Source organism: Dermatophagoides pteronyssinus, unplaced genomic scaffold (genome assembly GCF_027571235.1).
Source record: "Dermatophagoides pteronyssinus isolate colony J.1.1.1.1 unplaced genomic scaffold, Derpt_VIB-CSIC_2022.12 sq0036, whole genome shotgun sequence".
In the NCBI taxonomy this organism is placed as follows: Eukaryota; Metazoa; Arthropoda; class Arachnida; order Sarcoptiformes; family Pyroglyphidae; genus Dermatophagoides; species Dermatophagoides pteronyssinus.
This window is the reverse complement of record NW_027461560.1, coordinates 161,677-177,849: the sequence shown is the minus strand read 5'-3', so window position 1 is coordinate 177,849 and position 16,173 is coordinate 161,677. Positions and strand designations below refer to the sequence as shown.

The 16,173-nt window shown below is 29.2% G+C and overlaps 5 protein-coding genes across 5 annotated transcripts; 1 reads left to right on the top strand and 4 right to left on the bottom strand.

The window, feature by feature from the left end:
- Nucleotides 1-3,836: 3,836 nt before the first annotated feature.
- Nucleotides 3,837-5,689, bottom strand: Nse4 (SMC5-SMC6 complex kleisin component Non-SMC element 1). The gene has a single exon (XM_027338979.2). The coding sequence runs from the start codon at nt 5,031-5,033 to the stop codon at nt 3,927-3,929; it is 1,107 nt and encodes a 368-aa protein (XP_027194780.2). The 5' UTR covers nt 5,034-5,689; the 3' UTR covers nt 3,837-3,926.
- A 400-nt stretch (nt 5,690-6,089) lies between these two features.
- Nucleotides 6,090-8,067, bottom strand: LOC113789444 (NECAP-like protein CG9132). The gene is made up of 5 exons (XM_027338980.2): nt 7,817-8,067; nt 7,539-7,729; nt 7,181-7,471; nt 6,996-7,101; nt 6,090-6,925 (listed from the first exon to the last, which is right to left on the bottom strand). The coding sequence occupies exons 2-5, from the start codon at nt 7,622-7,624 to the stop codon at nt 6,344-6,346; spliced, it is 1,065 nt and encodes a 354-aa protein (XP_027194781.2). The 5' UTR covers nt 7,625-7,729; nt 7,817-8,067; the 3' UTR covers nt 6,090-6,343.
- Nucleotides 8,068-8,497: 430 nt separating this feature from the next.
- On the bottom strand, nt 8,498-9,332 carry LOC113789445 (transcription initiation protein SPT3 homolog). Its single transcript, XM_027338981.2, has one exon. It carries the CDS (start codon nt 9,189-9,191, stop codon nt 8,607-8,609), a length of 585 nt encoding a protein of 194 aa, XP_027194782.2. The 5' UTR covers nt 9,192-9,332; the 3' UTR covers nt 8,498-8,606.
- A 14-nt stretch (nt 9,333-9,346) lies between these two features.
- LOC113789442 (U3 small nucleolar ribonucleoprotein MPP10) lies at nt 9,347-11,478 on the top strand. The gene is given in 3 exon segments (XM_027338977.2): nt 9,347-9,569; nt 9,632-10,691; nt 10,693-11,478. Coding segments are annotated over 3 exon segments (1,977 nt in total). The 5' UTR covers nt 9,347-9,423; the 3' UTR covers nt 11,464-11,478.
- On the bottom strand, nt 11,468-16,170 carry LOC113789440 (RRP12-like protein). Its single transcript, XM_027338975.2, is given in 3 exon segments — nt 11,468-12,427; nt 12,493-14,045; nt 14,047-16,170. Coding segments are annotated over 3 exon segments (4,425 nt in total). The 5' UTR covers nt 16,036-16,170; the 3' UTR covers nt 11,468-11,544.
- Nucleotides 16,171-16,173: the final 3 nt, after the last annotated feature.

Below are 16,173 nucleotides of genomic sequence, written 5' to 3'. Positions count from 1 at the left end.
ATTTTGTCAATGTATGTGTGTGTGTGAGTGTGTGACATTGATTTGTTTGTCAATCAAACAAATGATTGACAATGTCATCATTGGATTCACATTTACAACAACCGAAAAAAAAACAAACAACAACAAAACAATCCGGATGTTTAAAAGGTTGATTGTAGTAGAAAGAAAGGAAGATTTATTGTTTTTGTTATGAAACACAGGAGAACAACAAAATCACAGTGTGTTTGCGGTTTGTTTGTTTGTTCGTTCGTGTGTGTGTCACCTTAAACGAAATCGAAAATTAAAAAATTGATTTGAAATTCAATTTTGGTGGTTTTTTTGGAAAAAAAACAAGAAAAACAATGTTGTTGTTGTTGTTGTTGTTCAATCATATTCTTAATGATGGTTGAAATTGATTTTCGTTTTTTTTTGTTGCTGGTAGTAGCGGTGTTTGATGATGGTAAAGAATTCATTTGCTCATTTACTTGTTGTTGGTTTTAGCATTTATCATTCACATCTTTTTTTTCTATTGAATTTAATGTCGTCATTCGTATACGAGAGAGAGAGAAAACAGAAAATTATCATTGAAATTTACCATGTCGGAGAGGTTCGATGTTGTTTTCATTGAATTTAACAAAAACGTCATCATCATCATTATCGTTGTAAGTGTTGGTTCTATTCATCAAAAAAGATCAAACGACGACGGTGATGATGATGATGTTTTTTTGTTTCTGCTGTTTCTTCTTCAGATTTCTTTCGATGTTGTTGTTGTCGTCGATGTATTTTTTTTCCTATCGATTTTTGTTTTCCTTCTAGCTTCGACCAGGTAAATTATCATCAGCATCATCAAATTTTTGTTGTTGTTGTCGTCGTCGTTCATTAAACACACATCTTCGACAGGAGGAGTTAAAACAACAACAACAACACCAAAAAAAAAGGTAAAAATATGCATATGACATAGGTAAATTGATTAGCAAACATTGAGTTAGTGAATGAAAAAGAGAGACATGGATGGGGAATGTTTTTTTTTTGAAAAATTGAATTTTAAAATTTTCAACAAAAAAAAACCTGATGTCAAGACGTTTATTTTTCTGACTGAGTCGGGTAATAAGAAGAGCTTGTGACTTACCTGATTGGTGGTCCGATATATCTGCTTTTCGAATCCGATGATATAAAAATGATAACCATGTTTTTTTCTTCTTTCTCTCTCGATGTTATTTCTGCAATACCTTAAAACGAAATTTGTACAATCATCACGTGATGATCATCATTTTGATAAAATCATTTCAAAATGATCATTCAATATCTTCACTTTTTTCCCATGAAAACAGAATTTATAAATTCATAAATGAAGTATAGGAAATGGAATTATTCATTGTTTAACTGGAATATATCAAACATGAAAAAAAAACAACCGTTTTTTTCCAAATTGACAAGAAATTAAATTGAATTTTCTATTTAAAAAAAATTCATCGATTATCTTACCGATATAACGATGATTATGATTATATTTATTTATCATTAGGCAACTATTTATCAAGGACGTTCGGCGAATTTCGAAGAGAGAGTGAGAGAGAGAGAGAGAGAGAGAGAGAGAGAGAGAGAGAGAGAGAGAGAGAGAGAGAGAGAGAGAGAGAGAGAGAGAAATAATAATCATTACATTCAAGAATTTTTAATTTATTTATTTATTTGAAAAATTGATTGATTGATTGCATGATTGATCGATTGTAGAATGGATGGATGGATTGCAACCAAAAACAACAAACAGCAACAGAGAACAAGGGGTTTTTGATCGATTCGTTATTTTTTTTCAGAAAAAATTTTCTGCAATCAATTCAGTTTTTTTTCCCTTTTTCCTTTTTTTGTTTTGCTGTTTGGTTGTGTCCACCAAGCGGTTGACCATTTTGAAAAATTCAATGATTTAAAAAATTGGGAAATTTTCTAAATCTTACTAATGATGATAATGGTAATGAGGAAAAATAAAATTTGCATTCTTCTCAATGATGATGTCATCGAAAACAACAACAACAACAACAGAAAAAAACATTGGACAACAGGCAATTAGCATCGACACATTCCATTCGATTATTTCAATGAAGAAAGAATAAAAACAGAAATTGAATGACGTTTCTCCAGAGAAAAAAATATATATTTGCACAGTCCTACCATCAATAAATGTTGATAATAAATGATAATCACCAAACAAGCATTGATTGATTAAGAAAATATTGATTATTATGAATTGCTATTCAATTATGAAATATGATCATCACAACATCGATCGATGGATGGAAAAACAAAACATACACACACACACACGGTTGGAAAAGCCCAAATTTTCATTTTAAAAAAAGATTATAATTTAAAATGTCAAAAAAATTTTCATTTATCAATCGATTTTTGATTTTTATTTAATTACCAACAACAACAATGATGATGATGATGATAATCAATTGATTGATTGATTGATTTACAATGGTCAAACAGTTGTTGCCGGTTCATTTACATGGATGTTTTATCAACTAAAACAACAACAAAAAAATTGATGAAACAAGGAAATAAGGAAATTATTTACCTTTTTTTTCTTGGAAAATTGTTATAATGTTATTTTTTTCAAGTTTCGATTGAATTATTTGAAAATTTCAAGGTGATGATGATTATGATTGATGTTTGCATCACAGACAAACATAGGAGAATCATGTAAAGGAAGGAAATCAACCGGAAATTTTTCGAGACAATATTCCGGTTTTCGAAAAAAATTCCTTGGAAATTTTCTTTGTTGACAAAAAAGTTTCGTTAATATTATCATGATGGAAACAAAATCTTGATGATGATGCAATATTCATTGATAAGAAATGGATTTTTGTATAATGAAAAGAAAAATGTTGTTTCAAAAGTAAAGTAATAGTAATCCTAGAATTACATTAATTACCCATGCAAATTTACAAAGTTTGTATACGGTGTATTGACATTTTACAAATTCTATAGTTTGTATATAAAAAAAAAGTTTTGAATTAAAAAACAAAAAAAAAAAGTTTTCATCGATTTTATTCCTATAGTTTGATACTGAAATTAAAATTTTTGGATCAATGAAAATCGTTGTACATGGTAATTAATGTGCCCGGTGCAACTTTGTCGGAAAAAAAAGTAGAACAAAAAAAAGGATCGAATGTATCAAAGATCAAAGATACCGAAGATTATATTCGATAAAAAAAACAAAATACATAGATAAATAAAGTGTGATGATCATCAGTGTCAAATTTAAAATGAAAGAATAAAATAACAAACGAAAAACAAAAACAAACCTTGATCATTTGAAAACTTTTACTGTTTTTGGCTATTTATTTTCAAATTTGTTGTTGTTGTTGTTGTTGTATAATCCTTTTTTACAACTTTTTATTATCATATGATGATGATTGTAAAATAAAGAATCGAATCTTTGCCTATTTTTTTTTATTATTTCAACAAATGAAAAATTAACACACCGTTGTTTTTTTTTCATCTTTAATTACTAATTAATTAGTAAACAAAAACAAAAAACACATTTTGTAACATAATTAAATCCATATTATTTATTTATTTATTTATCTTTTTTAATTAAATTGGTTTAATTAAGAAGAATTTTATTCTATTTTTTTTGGTTGCTATCTTGCGAAATCATTCGAACGATATTTTACCTTTACAAAAAAAAAAAAAGATTCGATTCGATTCAGACTGCCATCTATGAACGAATTTTTGGTTTTCAAAAAAAAAAAATAAATTTTTATTTTTACTTTTAATTTATAAATTTTGTCAATTTTAAATTTTAATTTCTAATCAAAAAAAAAAAAAAAAGAAACATTTACAATTTTGATGGAAAGACAAGAATTTTTATAATGATGATGGTGTTTGGATTAGTAATAATGAAAAAAAAATACAAAAATATGTTGTAAATGTATTAAGATTAATCATTTATCTTTGATTGCTGGTCGTATAATTGATAATGAATTTAATAAATAATTATAAGTTTCCATATCGAATGATAATGCTGATTGTATTGGTTCTTTGTCATTTGGAATTTTCATCATTTCAGTTGATGATTGTTGTTGTTGATATGTATCATGGTCATCAATAAAATTTTCATCATCACCATTATCATCATCAGTTGATGAACGTTCTTTGGTTATAATAAGTGGTTCAAAACCACCACCACCACCACCACCACCATTATCATCTTGATTATCGATTATAGCACGTGATTGTCTTGCTAAAAATGCTAAATTAAATATATTTTCAATTGTTGTTGCAAAATCATTTGGATGTAATAATGCCTGAAAAAATGGTACACCATTTTCATTTTTTCTTTCCAATTTTTTCAATGATTTATAAATATGTTTTAAACGTTTATCCGATTTATCAACATTATTCATTTCGTTTGATTGTTTTTGTTCGGGTTGTGTTGCTTCACCTGTCGGTAATTTATGTCTTGTTTGTGTATTTCGTTGTTTAACATTTGTTGTTAAATTTTCATCATCAAAATCATTTGAAAATGATGGTATTATAGCCGGTGTTAGATGATGAATATGATTAAATTGTTTGCCAGTTGGATATAGATGAACTAATTGTAATTGTTTAGTTGGATCAATTGAATTCGAAATTGTTTGACAATTACGTAATAAACGCAAACGTAATGCACGACGATAATCATGTTTATTGAATTTTTTAACAACGGTAATTTTTTTCACAACATTAATAGTTTGTTCAGAAACAGCGGCCATATTTTTAGCATCCATTGATAATAATTCATTGATACCGAATTTTGATAAACAATTATCCTCTTCTTGTAAACATGATTTTAATTTTTTCACTATATTTTTATCATTTTTATCCGTATTAATAGAACGAATTTCATTGAATACTTTTCCATATGCAGCTTTAGCTTTACGTCGTGTTTCAGCATCTAAACTTTTTGTTTGAATCGATGGTAATTGTGATTGTTTTGCTTGTGAATCTTGTTGACCAATAGGTTCATCAAAATCAATTTGTTGATTGTTTGAATTTTCGGATGATTCCATTTTTTGTTTGCAGATTGAATTGTTTGATATAATCAAACGAATAATGAAGAGGATTTATCCTTTTTCGGTGAAAAAAAATGTAGAATTTTTAGCGGCAATCAAAAAAACACATCACACATTTCCAACACACAAACACACATTTCAGGATTTTGTGAAAGAATCGCAATACGTACTTGATGACGGGAGCTAAAATTTTTTGATTTTGATTTTTCACTTTCACTTTTTTTTATTTGGCGCGAGTAAAAACAAACTTAAATTTTAAAAAAATTATGAATTAATCTTGCCCAATTTGATTTCGATCATAAAGGTTTTGGCCATTTTTTTTCTTTGTTGGAATGACTTTTCACAAGATAAACATTCGAATCAATAATTGCTGTTGTTGAATGCTTTCGGACCACTCAAGATTGATGATAATTTTTCGATTAGATGTAACGATGATCACCTTGGTGATAATGGTATTTTTTTTAAATTATTAATAACAGTATTGTTATGTATAAACAGGTCATTATCAATAGTAAATTTTTAAAAAATTCCACCATGAAATACATGAATTAATATTAGAATAAATATTATTAAAAATGTAACAATAGTCATCAGAAACCATGAAAGACAATTGTCGAGTATATTCATTTTGTTTTCGATTATTATTAGTAATTTGCGATCAGAAACAAAAAATGATACAATTTTTGAACATTGAAATAATGATGATCATCATCATGGTTTTGTGATCATCATTATATACACAAGTGTTACATGTGAACCTATGCTGCAATAAAAAACGAAAAGAACAAGGTTGACAACCGACAAATGCATAAAAAGATTGTGAAATCATCATCAATATGTTACTAAATCCCAAAAAAAAGAATGTGGTTACAAATGATGCACGAGCACGTTTTTTTTTACAGATAATCCAAATATATTTTAGATATAGAAAAAAGATAACAAACAGCAAAAGTAATCAATATTTTTGATCCAAAGTAATCTTTGATTAATCTTTTGTTTTACAAATCATTTTTTTCAAAACTTTATTCGAAATTTCTATAGGAATTCTTCATTTTTTTTTGAAAATAAGTTATCGATTGGAAGGGGTGGGAGAAAAATTAAAAATTAAGATAATCAATTCTCTATGATGAATTGGAGAAAAAACACACTCGGAGTGATGAAAATAAAATAATGTGAAATTAGTTAATTAAATTGAAAATTAATAATATTGATATTTTGAGAAACAAAAAATGATTTCTTTCAACAAATTCTTTTTAGGTTTCTGTTTCTCCCGTTATCAAGGGAGGAATATCGTTACAATAATTTGATTAAAATTTAGCCCAATCATCAAATTGATTAGCTGTTATTGAATCATTATCATCATTTGTCGATGACATAAATGTTTCGGTTATTGTTTTCGATTGGCTAGTAATAGGATTATTAGTAGTTGTAGAAGTATTGCACGATGTAAAATTTGACCATAAATCATTTGTCGATAATTTTGTTGATGATGATGATGATGATGTGGTTGTTGTTTTTGTTGAATTATTATCGGCAAAAAGATCAACACCATCCGAATCTTTAGGCACAAATTTAAACATTTGATCCATTTCATCAACAGATTGTTTATTATTGAGCACCATTGTACAAGATAAATTTTCATTTTTATCACCAACATTATTACCAGAATTAGAAATATGTAATGAATCAATATCATCCAATAGATTCGATTCGGATAATGATTCCAAATTATCATTAGTTGTTTTTGTTTCATTTGATGATGATGATGAAGGATTGTTGGAAGAGATCGTTTTGGAACCAGGTGGTGGTGGTAATAATATACCGAATCCACCGGCATCACCAGCTTTATTCGATGATTTTGGTCGTGGTTTAGCCGAACCAATTTTATTCTATAGTAAACATTAGATAAAAATTCCATTAATAATCAAATTGAATGAGATTCTTGAATTGAAAACTTACACCAATATTAAGATTAACTTTAATTGTTTCACCTTCTTTAAATTTTAGATCCAATTGTGGTCCATTATCTTCAATTTCATCATTTTTATGTTCCATTTGAACGATTCTTGAATGTTTTTTTTGGAAAACAACAAATTAATTAATAAATTTGTTTTTCGAAAACAGAAATGTTAAAAAATACTTACTTGAAATGATCCTGAAGTGCAACATTTAAATCAAAACTATCACTACGATCAATGAAACCAATGCCGACAAATGCCGTACGATTAGTTTGTTCATTGACCAAACGTAATACAAAATAACGTGATGAATCCGATACTGGTTCAATAGACATACCGGGATATTTATCTACTGGACATTTGCCAAAAAATTGTCCAGTAGATTTTTCATCCAATTTAATAAAACATTCATCACCTTTTGCAATTAATCGTAACCGACAATTCCAATCCGGTGCATCTAGATTCCAATCGGATGCTCTGAATTCAAAAAATAAGAAGAAAGTTATTCAAAATTTTCAAAACAAAACAAAAAAACAATATTTACCGATAGGCACGATTCGATACACGTGGTGGAATTTTATACACATGAACATCCGGTTTTACTAATAAAATACGTTCATAATCCTCCATTTTTTTTGATTTGTTTCGGTCACAATGTTATTTATTTTGTTTGAATACTCCAAAAGCAAAAAAAAAATTGTTTTCACAATATGATTGATGTCAATAGTTGATTCTCTTTATTGATTGAGAATTAATGGATAAAAAACAACAACAAAAAATGATTGATAAAACTCCCACTTTTTTTTCTAAATGAATGCTTACCATAATTTATTTCAAGATATTAACAACGATGATGAGCGGACAAAAAAAAATCCAATGGAAAAAAAAATATATAACAATTTTCTGTTTGTTTTCGAATTAGATTAGGCCAATAAAAATGTTCATTGTTATTAGCTTGATGACAATAAAAGTGGGACAAAAAAAAAGAAAATCAAGTTTTTTTGAAAGGTAATCGGTTGGTTGAATGATTTCCAGATGAAAAAACATTAACCCAGGTTGATTATGATGATGATGATAATAATAAATATCAACCGAAAATGATCATCATCAAATGTATTCGACTATTTTTACATCGAGTATATTTATACAAAGGTTGATGACAATACCAAAATGTCAAAATAGTTTTACTTTTTCCAAGTGTTTGTTTTTTTAATTTCGAAATTTATTTTTATTTTTTAGAGTTTTCCGATCTCTTTTGTTTTCGTTAAAAAATGTCAGCCATTTTTAATTTTCAAAGTCTTTTGGTTGTTATATTATTATTAATATGTACATGTACATATATTCGATCATTAACAAGTTTGTTGGATCGTAGGAAAACTGGATTTCTTGGTACATTTTGGAAATGTGCTCGTATTGGTGAACGAAAAAGTCCTTGGGTTGCTGCATGTTGTTTGATTATGGCCGCAATGGTTTTATTTTACTAAAATGAATAAAACAAAAATATTTTCTTGTTTTGTATTTAATCGATAAAATTTTCAAAGCAAATTTTCTTTGTACAAAATTGATTAAAATCAAAGTTTATAATTTACAAACACACACATCATTTATTTTATCAAATTAATTTATCCGAATTCTGACCACAAGTTGTATTCAATGGTCCTAAAGATTTGAAAGTGTTATTACTGCTGCTGTTGTTGCTGCTAGTTCCAGAAGTATTCATTTTATTTGATAATTTTTTCTTTTTTTGAACATATTCAACTTCATCGAATGCTTTTCGTGCACGTTTCAATTCTTCATTCATTGATAATAAATCCTTAACACGAGCATATTTCCGTTGATCACGTCGTACAAGATACATAACATCTTCAACAGTAACACGACCAGTACGGCCAATTTCTAATGCTTCAAGTGCAATATGTCCAATGAATGAAATGACAAGATCCTCAAGCATATCGACCGTTTCGGTATAAGGATTTTGATCATCACCAAATCCATACATCATACAACGAAGTTCTTTTGAGAATAAACGTTTCTTTTTGTCCGTATGTTGTTGTTGTTGTTGTTGAGACGATGATGATGATTTTTCAACATTCGAATGTTTATTGTCAGTAAAATTTTGTTCATTTTGAATTTTACCAATCGATTCTGAATTTGAATTGTCCAAAGATTTGTCTAAATTTTCATTATTTGATGCCATATTTTTAAAGAATAAAAATACGTATTTGATTCTTAAAGGAATTAAAAACGATGATTTAATAATTTAAAAACAAAAAATAAAAATAAAATTAAAATTTTAGCCAAACAATTATTCATGCATGATGTTCGAAGAAATTTCTCAGCTCGATATGCATAATGTTTCGTAAACATTTCTCACATGTTTGGATTGTTGGAATTTTGTGCAATTTTTCAATTTTGAATTCAAAAAAACGATGAAATTGCCAAAAAGAAAATCAACAACTAATTTGGCCGTAAATTCCACGGCTAAAAAAATTGAACCTGTTATTCAAGATGAAATTTTTGTTAAAATTTTAGAAAATTTTCAACAATTATCATCGAATCCTGATAATTTTTTACTGTAAGTTTTCATTTTTGTTGTCTATTTTTAATTAATCTGGTTTGAATTTTTTTTTCGTGTAGACCTAATGAAGATAGTTCATTGAAATTTAAAACAATTACAAAAACAATATATGATCATGGTCAAAAAATTTTGTCCGATTTAAACGTTTCAATAAAATCAACTAAAGAAAAACAATCATTGAAACCATTGAATAATCTTTTGGTAGATAAATTCGATAATGAACAAGTTTGGCAACAACTTGAACTGTTCAATCAACCATTTATTGAACATTCGGTCACTGAAATTTCGAAAATATTATCCAGTCAAAAGCCAATATCATTGAATGTTGATATGACTTTGGACAAAGATCTGAATAAAGATAATATTACCAAACCGATTTTAAAATCAACCGATAATGTGATTGAAAAACCAATCACAACTCAAAAAGAAAAGAAACATGTAAAATTTAAACTGGAAAAACCGACGACAAAAATTGAAGAAGTAAAATCTACTGTTAATAAATTTGATTTTTTCAATCATGAAGAAATGGAAAGATTTCTTGATGAACAAGATGAAAAAGAAATGCAACAAGACAACAATAACAATGCGGATGATGATATTGAACAAATTGATCATTTGTATGAATTTCCATCTGATGATGATGATGAAGATGATGATGATGATAATGATAACGATGAAATGATGTATTCAGATTTTTTCGATCCTCCACCAGGAACAGACAAACAAAATACAATGGATCTGGAAGATGAAGAAGAAGAAGAAGATGGTTTTGAAGATGCTGATGTTGATTTAGATACTCGGGATTTTGATATGAATGAATATGATAATGAAGAAGATGATGATGATGAGGAAAATGAAATTAATAAAAAACTTAAAGCATTAGCCAATAATGATGATGATATTGATGATATTGATGGTGATCCAGATAAATCGGAATATGAAAAAAGTCAATTACGGCTACAGCAAAAGATTAAAAAAGCTGAACAAGAACTTCTTCTACCAAGTAATCTTCGTTGGCAATTTGCCGGTGAAACTAATGCCGGTGTACGGCCATCGAATAGTTTACTTGAAGAACATCTTCAATTTGATCATGTAGCTAGACCTCCACCATTAATAACCGGATGAAACTACTACAACTTTAGAAGGTTTAATCAAACAACGTATCAAAGATAAAGTATTCGATGATGTTGAACGTAAAGTAAAGCCTAAAGAACAACCATTTGAATTTCGTCGTCGTATAATGTTGGAATCGGAAAAAAGTAAAATTGGTTTAGCAGAAGTTTATGAACAAGAATATCTTAAACAACAACAAAAACAAAAAGAACAGGAAATTGGAACAGCTACCGATGCATTTGTTTCGGTAGGTGAAGCCGAAGAAAGTGAAACACGTAAAGAAATACGTCGTCAAATTCGTTCATTATTTCGTAAACTTGATTCATTATCAGCGTTTCATTACACACCACGTCCGCCTGTACCTGAAGTTAAGATTCTAACAAATTTACCGGCCGTAACAGTCGAAGAAGTGGTTCCAGATTCTGTTAGCGATATGAAATTATTAGCACCCGAAGAAGTATTCAGTACACGGAATAAAAAAGTTTTACAAGATAAAGGTGAACGAACACAAACTGATAAGAAACGTGCACGACGATTAAAGAAAAAGAAACAAGGTGTTAAACAAAAATTTATTCAATCCAAAATGAAATTAAATGTATCGGATAAATCGACAAAACGAAAATCCGAAATAGAAGCATTTGAAGATGGTAAAAGTTTAAAATCATCAACGAAATTTTTCGAACGTTTACAAGAGAAAAATGAATTACAAAAAATACAGAAAAAAGCCAAACCGATTATCATTCAACAGGCTAATTTGGCTAAAAAATTAAAACTTTAAATTTTTTTTTTTGGAAAAATTTTAATTATCATTAAATTTTTTTTTTTATTGAAAAAGAAAAAAACATTCGAATAAAATATATTATTTTTGCGTTTTATGACGTTTGTTTCGTATGTGACGTCCTTTTGCCGCACCTTGTCGGGCACTTTTTACAATTGCTTTTAATTCACCACGTTGTTTGAGATGTTTACGTCGATTCAATGACATTGCATTCAATGGATAATATGCATAAGGATCAGGTAAGCCTCTACGTTTCATATCTCCGGCTGCTTTTTTCGATTTATAAACATCACCATGTAAGATTGAACTTTTCTTTGATTTGGCGGATTTTTTTGATGAACGTTTTGATGATACCATTGATCGATTATCATTACCTGGTTTTTGATTAGTTGATGATGATGATGCTACAGGTCGATGAATACCACGACCACCTGGTTTATAAGATTTTGATGTAAATTGTGTTTTGTTATCTGAATCGTCATCAGAATCATCATCATCATCTTCATCACCATCAATATTTGAATCATCAGCCGATCGTTTTTGGCCACGTTTTCCTTCTAATTGATCAAATAATCGACCAATATTTAGACGACCATCTTCACTGTATGGTAAATTGTTATTTGAAACATCTGATGATTTGTCAGCCGAACCATTATTTGATTGTTTAGACTTGTTCGGTATTTTGGAGAAAACATTTTGTTTGGCATTCGAACTTAGTAAATCAATAGGATCACCATCCATTGATTCACGAATATAGCTTTTGATCGATACATTCGAAAGACGAGACATAATATCCAAATGTTTATTTGTACGGCTACGGAAACTTTTTCTAGTACTACGGCCATCGCCATCATCATCATCGTCGTCGTCGACAACATCATCAAATTCATCATTAACAAAACGTTCAACATCTTCTTCATCATCGTCGGATAAATCGAGATATTTTCTTAATTTCTTTGAACGACTTCGAAAAATTGAAAAAATTAAAAAATCAATTAAAACAAGTCAGAATAAAAATGTAAAACTTACCTTGTTTTTCGATCCGATTGATCATCATCATCAACATTATCATCATCGGACATTGATTGTTTTTTCATCTTTTTCTGCTTCTTTTTCCTTTCCTCTAATTTTCGTATATTTTTCATTACTTTTTTATAATCTTCCGATACCATACTATCGATTAAATCGAAACCAAATTTGCGACAAAGTTTTGTCAATAAAACTTTAACAGTTTGATGAAATCTAGTTCGATGTTCCATCGGTAGATTTGTAATACCACAGGTAATAACTTCCAAATAACAATTAAAAAGATTCGGTGTTGATTTAAGAAAAAAATGACGAATAAATTCAAAACAAATATTCAACATTGGTCGTGTACAGTGATCGAGAATTTCGGTTGAAAGACATGAAAAAATTGTATCGGCAATACGAGCAACGGTTCGTTCTTCAATCAATGGATGATGAAATTTTTCAACAAACAAATATGCAATAGCATCTAAACGTGATGTTCGATCATCATTGTTATTAATAATTTGATTGTTTTCGATTGGATCAATAATCAACGAGATAAATTTTTCATTTGCTTGTTGTTTATCGTTATTAAGCGTTTCAAAACATTCAGATATTGTGAGCAAAATATTTCTTGCTTGTTTTTTTGTTTTCGATGATTTTATCGTTAATTGTTTCAATATTGATGGAACAATATTTTCTATTAAAATTATTAGATTTATATTGGACATTGCATCTTGTTTCCCATGAACATTATCATCAATTAATCGTTGAATTATTGAATTCAATAAACGAAGAGCATATGCTCTTGATGATGGTGATAAAATTTTATCATTTTCAAATAATGTTATCATCAAATTAATTATGCTTTCCATATGTTTCGAAAGAAATTCTTCACAAACATTTGATCGGCTTTGTACAATCGGTTCAATTAGACGGAAACCTTTTTTCTGATCAGCCGGACATTTACTGCTATCAATCAATGGGCCAGCAATTTTATCATAAATATATTCAATTTCATCAATTTTTAAACCTTCAGGTGTCCATAAAAATGCATCAACAATTTCAATCAAAGCAATACGACGAAAATCTGAACCAGGAGATTCTTTCAAAATGGTGATTAATTTATTGAAAAAATTGTGATACATTGTTTGACAAGCATCGGATTCATTTTCCAACATACATCGAATCATATGAGATATTACTATATAAACCGGATAACGAAGATCTTGATCAATACGGGTATTTTCATTTTCATTTGTATAAATATTGAATAAAATTGGAAGAAAATTTTTGCCAAATGAACCAACAATACATTGAGTTGAATGATCACATTTGAATAGATTACGAAGAGCAGCTAAAGAATAGATGGCTAATTCTTTGTTGTAGAGATTTTCTCCAATACGTTTAGCAATTTTCGGAAACGCTTCCTTTACATCGATAGGATTTCGACATAATGCCGGTAATAATGACCAAATAGCATGAACACATCGTTTCAATTCCTTTATCATTACCAGACAAGAATCATAGGATCGATTTGTTGATTGATCATCATCGATTTGCATACGGTTCTTTGGCTGATTCTTTCAATTTTTGTGTTAGTTTTTGACATAGCAAAACTTTTTTCATTAACTCATCAACCATAGGTAGAAAATGATCAACAAATAAAGATAATTCCGATTGAGCATCAATGTTTTCACGTAACAATGAAATAAGCCATGGATTAGTAAATTCTCCACAAAATTCATTATATTCACTCATCAATGATGATGTTGATGTTTTCCAAATAATCGGACAATATTGTAATACAAATCGTGGACCATGTGATGAGATAATTTTGGCAAAAACCTTTTCCAAAACATCATTTACATCAGCATCATTTGATTCATAAATAATGGCCATACGTTGTATGATTGCACCCATTTTAGATAATAATTTAGTTTCTTTAGTAACGATAAAAACTTCACCGAAAATTGGCATAAATTGTGTCCATACATGACTAAATTGATATTTTAATCCATTTTCCAATTCATCATATAATTTTTCCAATAAATCAATCGAACTATTTGAATCTTCAATAATAGTTTTCATTAATGATTTAATAGAATTGACAACATTTGAATGGACGGAAGAGCTATCGCTTTGCAAAATGGCAATAAAAGTTCGAAACAATTTCGGTGCATGTGAAGAAAAAAGTTTTCGATCAAGATTATGAAGACAAAGTAAAGCTTCTTTCATAGCAACACACCAAGCGTTTAATGGTTGTTCATCATTAATATTCGGTTGATAATCATACAAAGCATTCAATAGACGTGCATTTAATTCGGCACTCAAAACATTAGCCGTTGGTCGAAGAAGAAAGAATGAATACAATGTATGCAAAGCACCTGTAACCAATAGAATATTACCTAAGGTCATATGTGAAAGGATTGATTCGGCTAGATGTTTAGTATGTTGGACCGATGGAAACATGGCCATTGTGTCGGATAATAATGTTAGAATATAAAGAATAATATTCAAATGTTCATCATTTGTTGTCGATAAATTTTGATCAAGTTTTCGTATGCAAAATTCGGCGGTCAATTTCGCAGCGATCGGTGAACCTTGATTTGCATTCATTGATTCAATATTATTACCACAAACTAATGATATGACAGCAAAACAAGCTGCCTTACGAATTCGAGGCTTTTGATGAGTTACAAACATAAGAATTGTTTCGAATATTTGTTGAGTTGATTTAAGTTGCCATACAACAAGTTCTTGATTTCGTAACAGTGTATGTAAAGCATTGATTACCGATTTAGTTAGATAGCTATTAGGATTAGCCACATTAATTTGTTGTGATAAAATTTTCATCAATGCTGTAGATGTTTCGGAAAATTTCAACCGAAGAACGGGTGTTTGAACACGTTTTAAAACCATCTGAAGTAATGCTAATGTAGCGGTTAATTTCTCTTCAGAATCTACACAATCTAATGCTAACATTAGACCGGAAAAATATTCAGTTTCAGTTTCATTTCCTTTTTCCATATCGATTGCATCACGAACGGTAGCCAAAACAGTTAACATTGCTTTATGAATCTTGGATTTTGGATCAAAACCATTGAGAAATTTATCGAAAGTAACATTTGTACAATTTGACCATATACTGGCCGCTGATATGTTACCAATGGTGAATGCATCATCCGGGATAGATTGATTATCATCAGTATTCATAGACTCGTTGTTGGAATTTTCACTTTTCGAATTATTACTATCATTTTCATCTTGATTTTTTGGTATTTGAAGCCAATTTTCAACAGCCGACATTTGTTGTTGCGATTCGCTAGCGATCGTATTACGTTGCTTTTGTTGCTGAATGGCATCAAATTTTTCCAACATATCACGCGTTAATTTAGGTTTCATTGAATTGGCAAGTTCATCTCCGGATTCTGATGTTGAAACGCCAAATAATTGAGCAATTTTAGCTCGATGTTTTTTTGTTTCAGGATTTGATGCACATGCTTGTCCTTTCGGACATTTTTTCCCACGACCACGGGTCGCTCGAGCTGCAATTCGAGTCATGATTGGTGAATCATCAATTGGATAAAGTAGAGAAAAATGTAACGAAAAAAAATCGGAGAAAAAAGTTTGTTTTATCCCGAAATCAAAATCCAATGTTAAACTTTACACAAACAAACACGTGGTTGAAATGTTGGATCG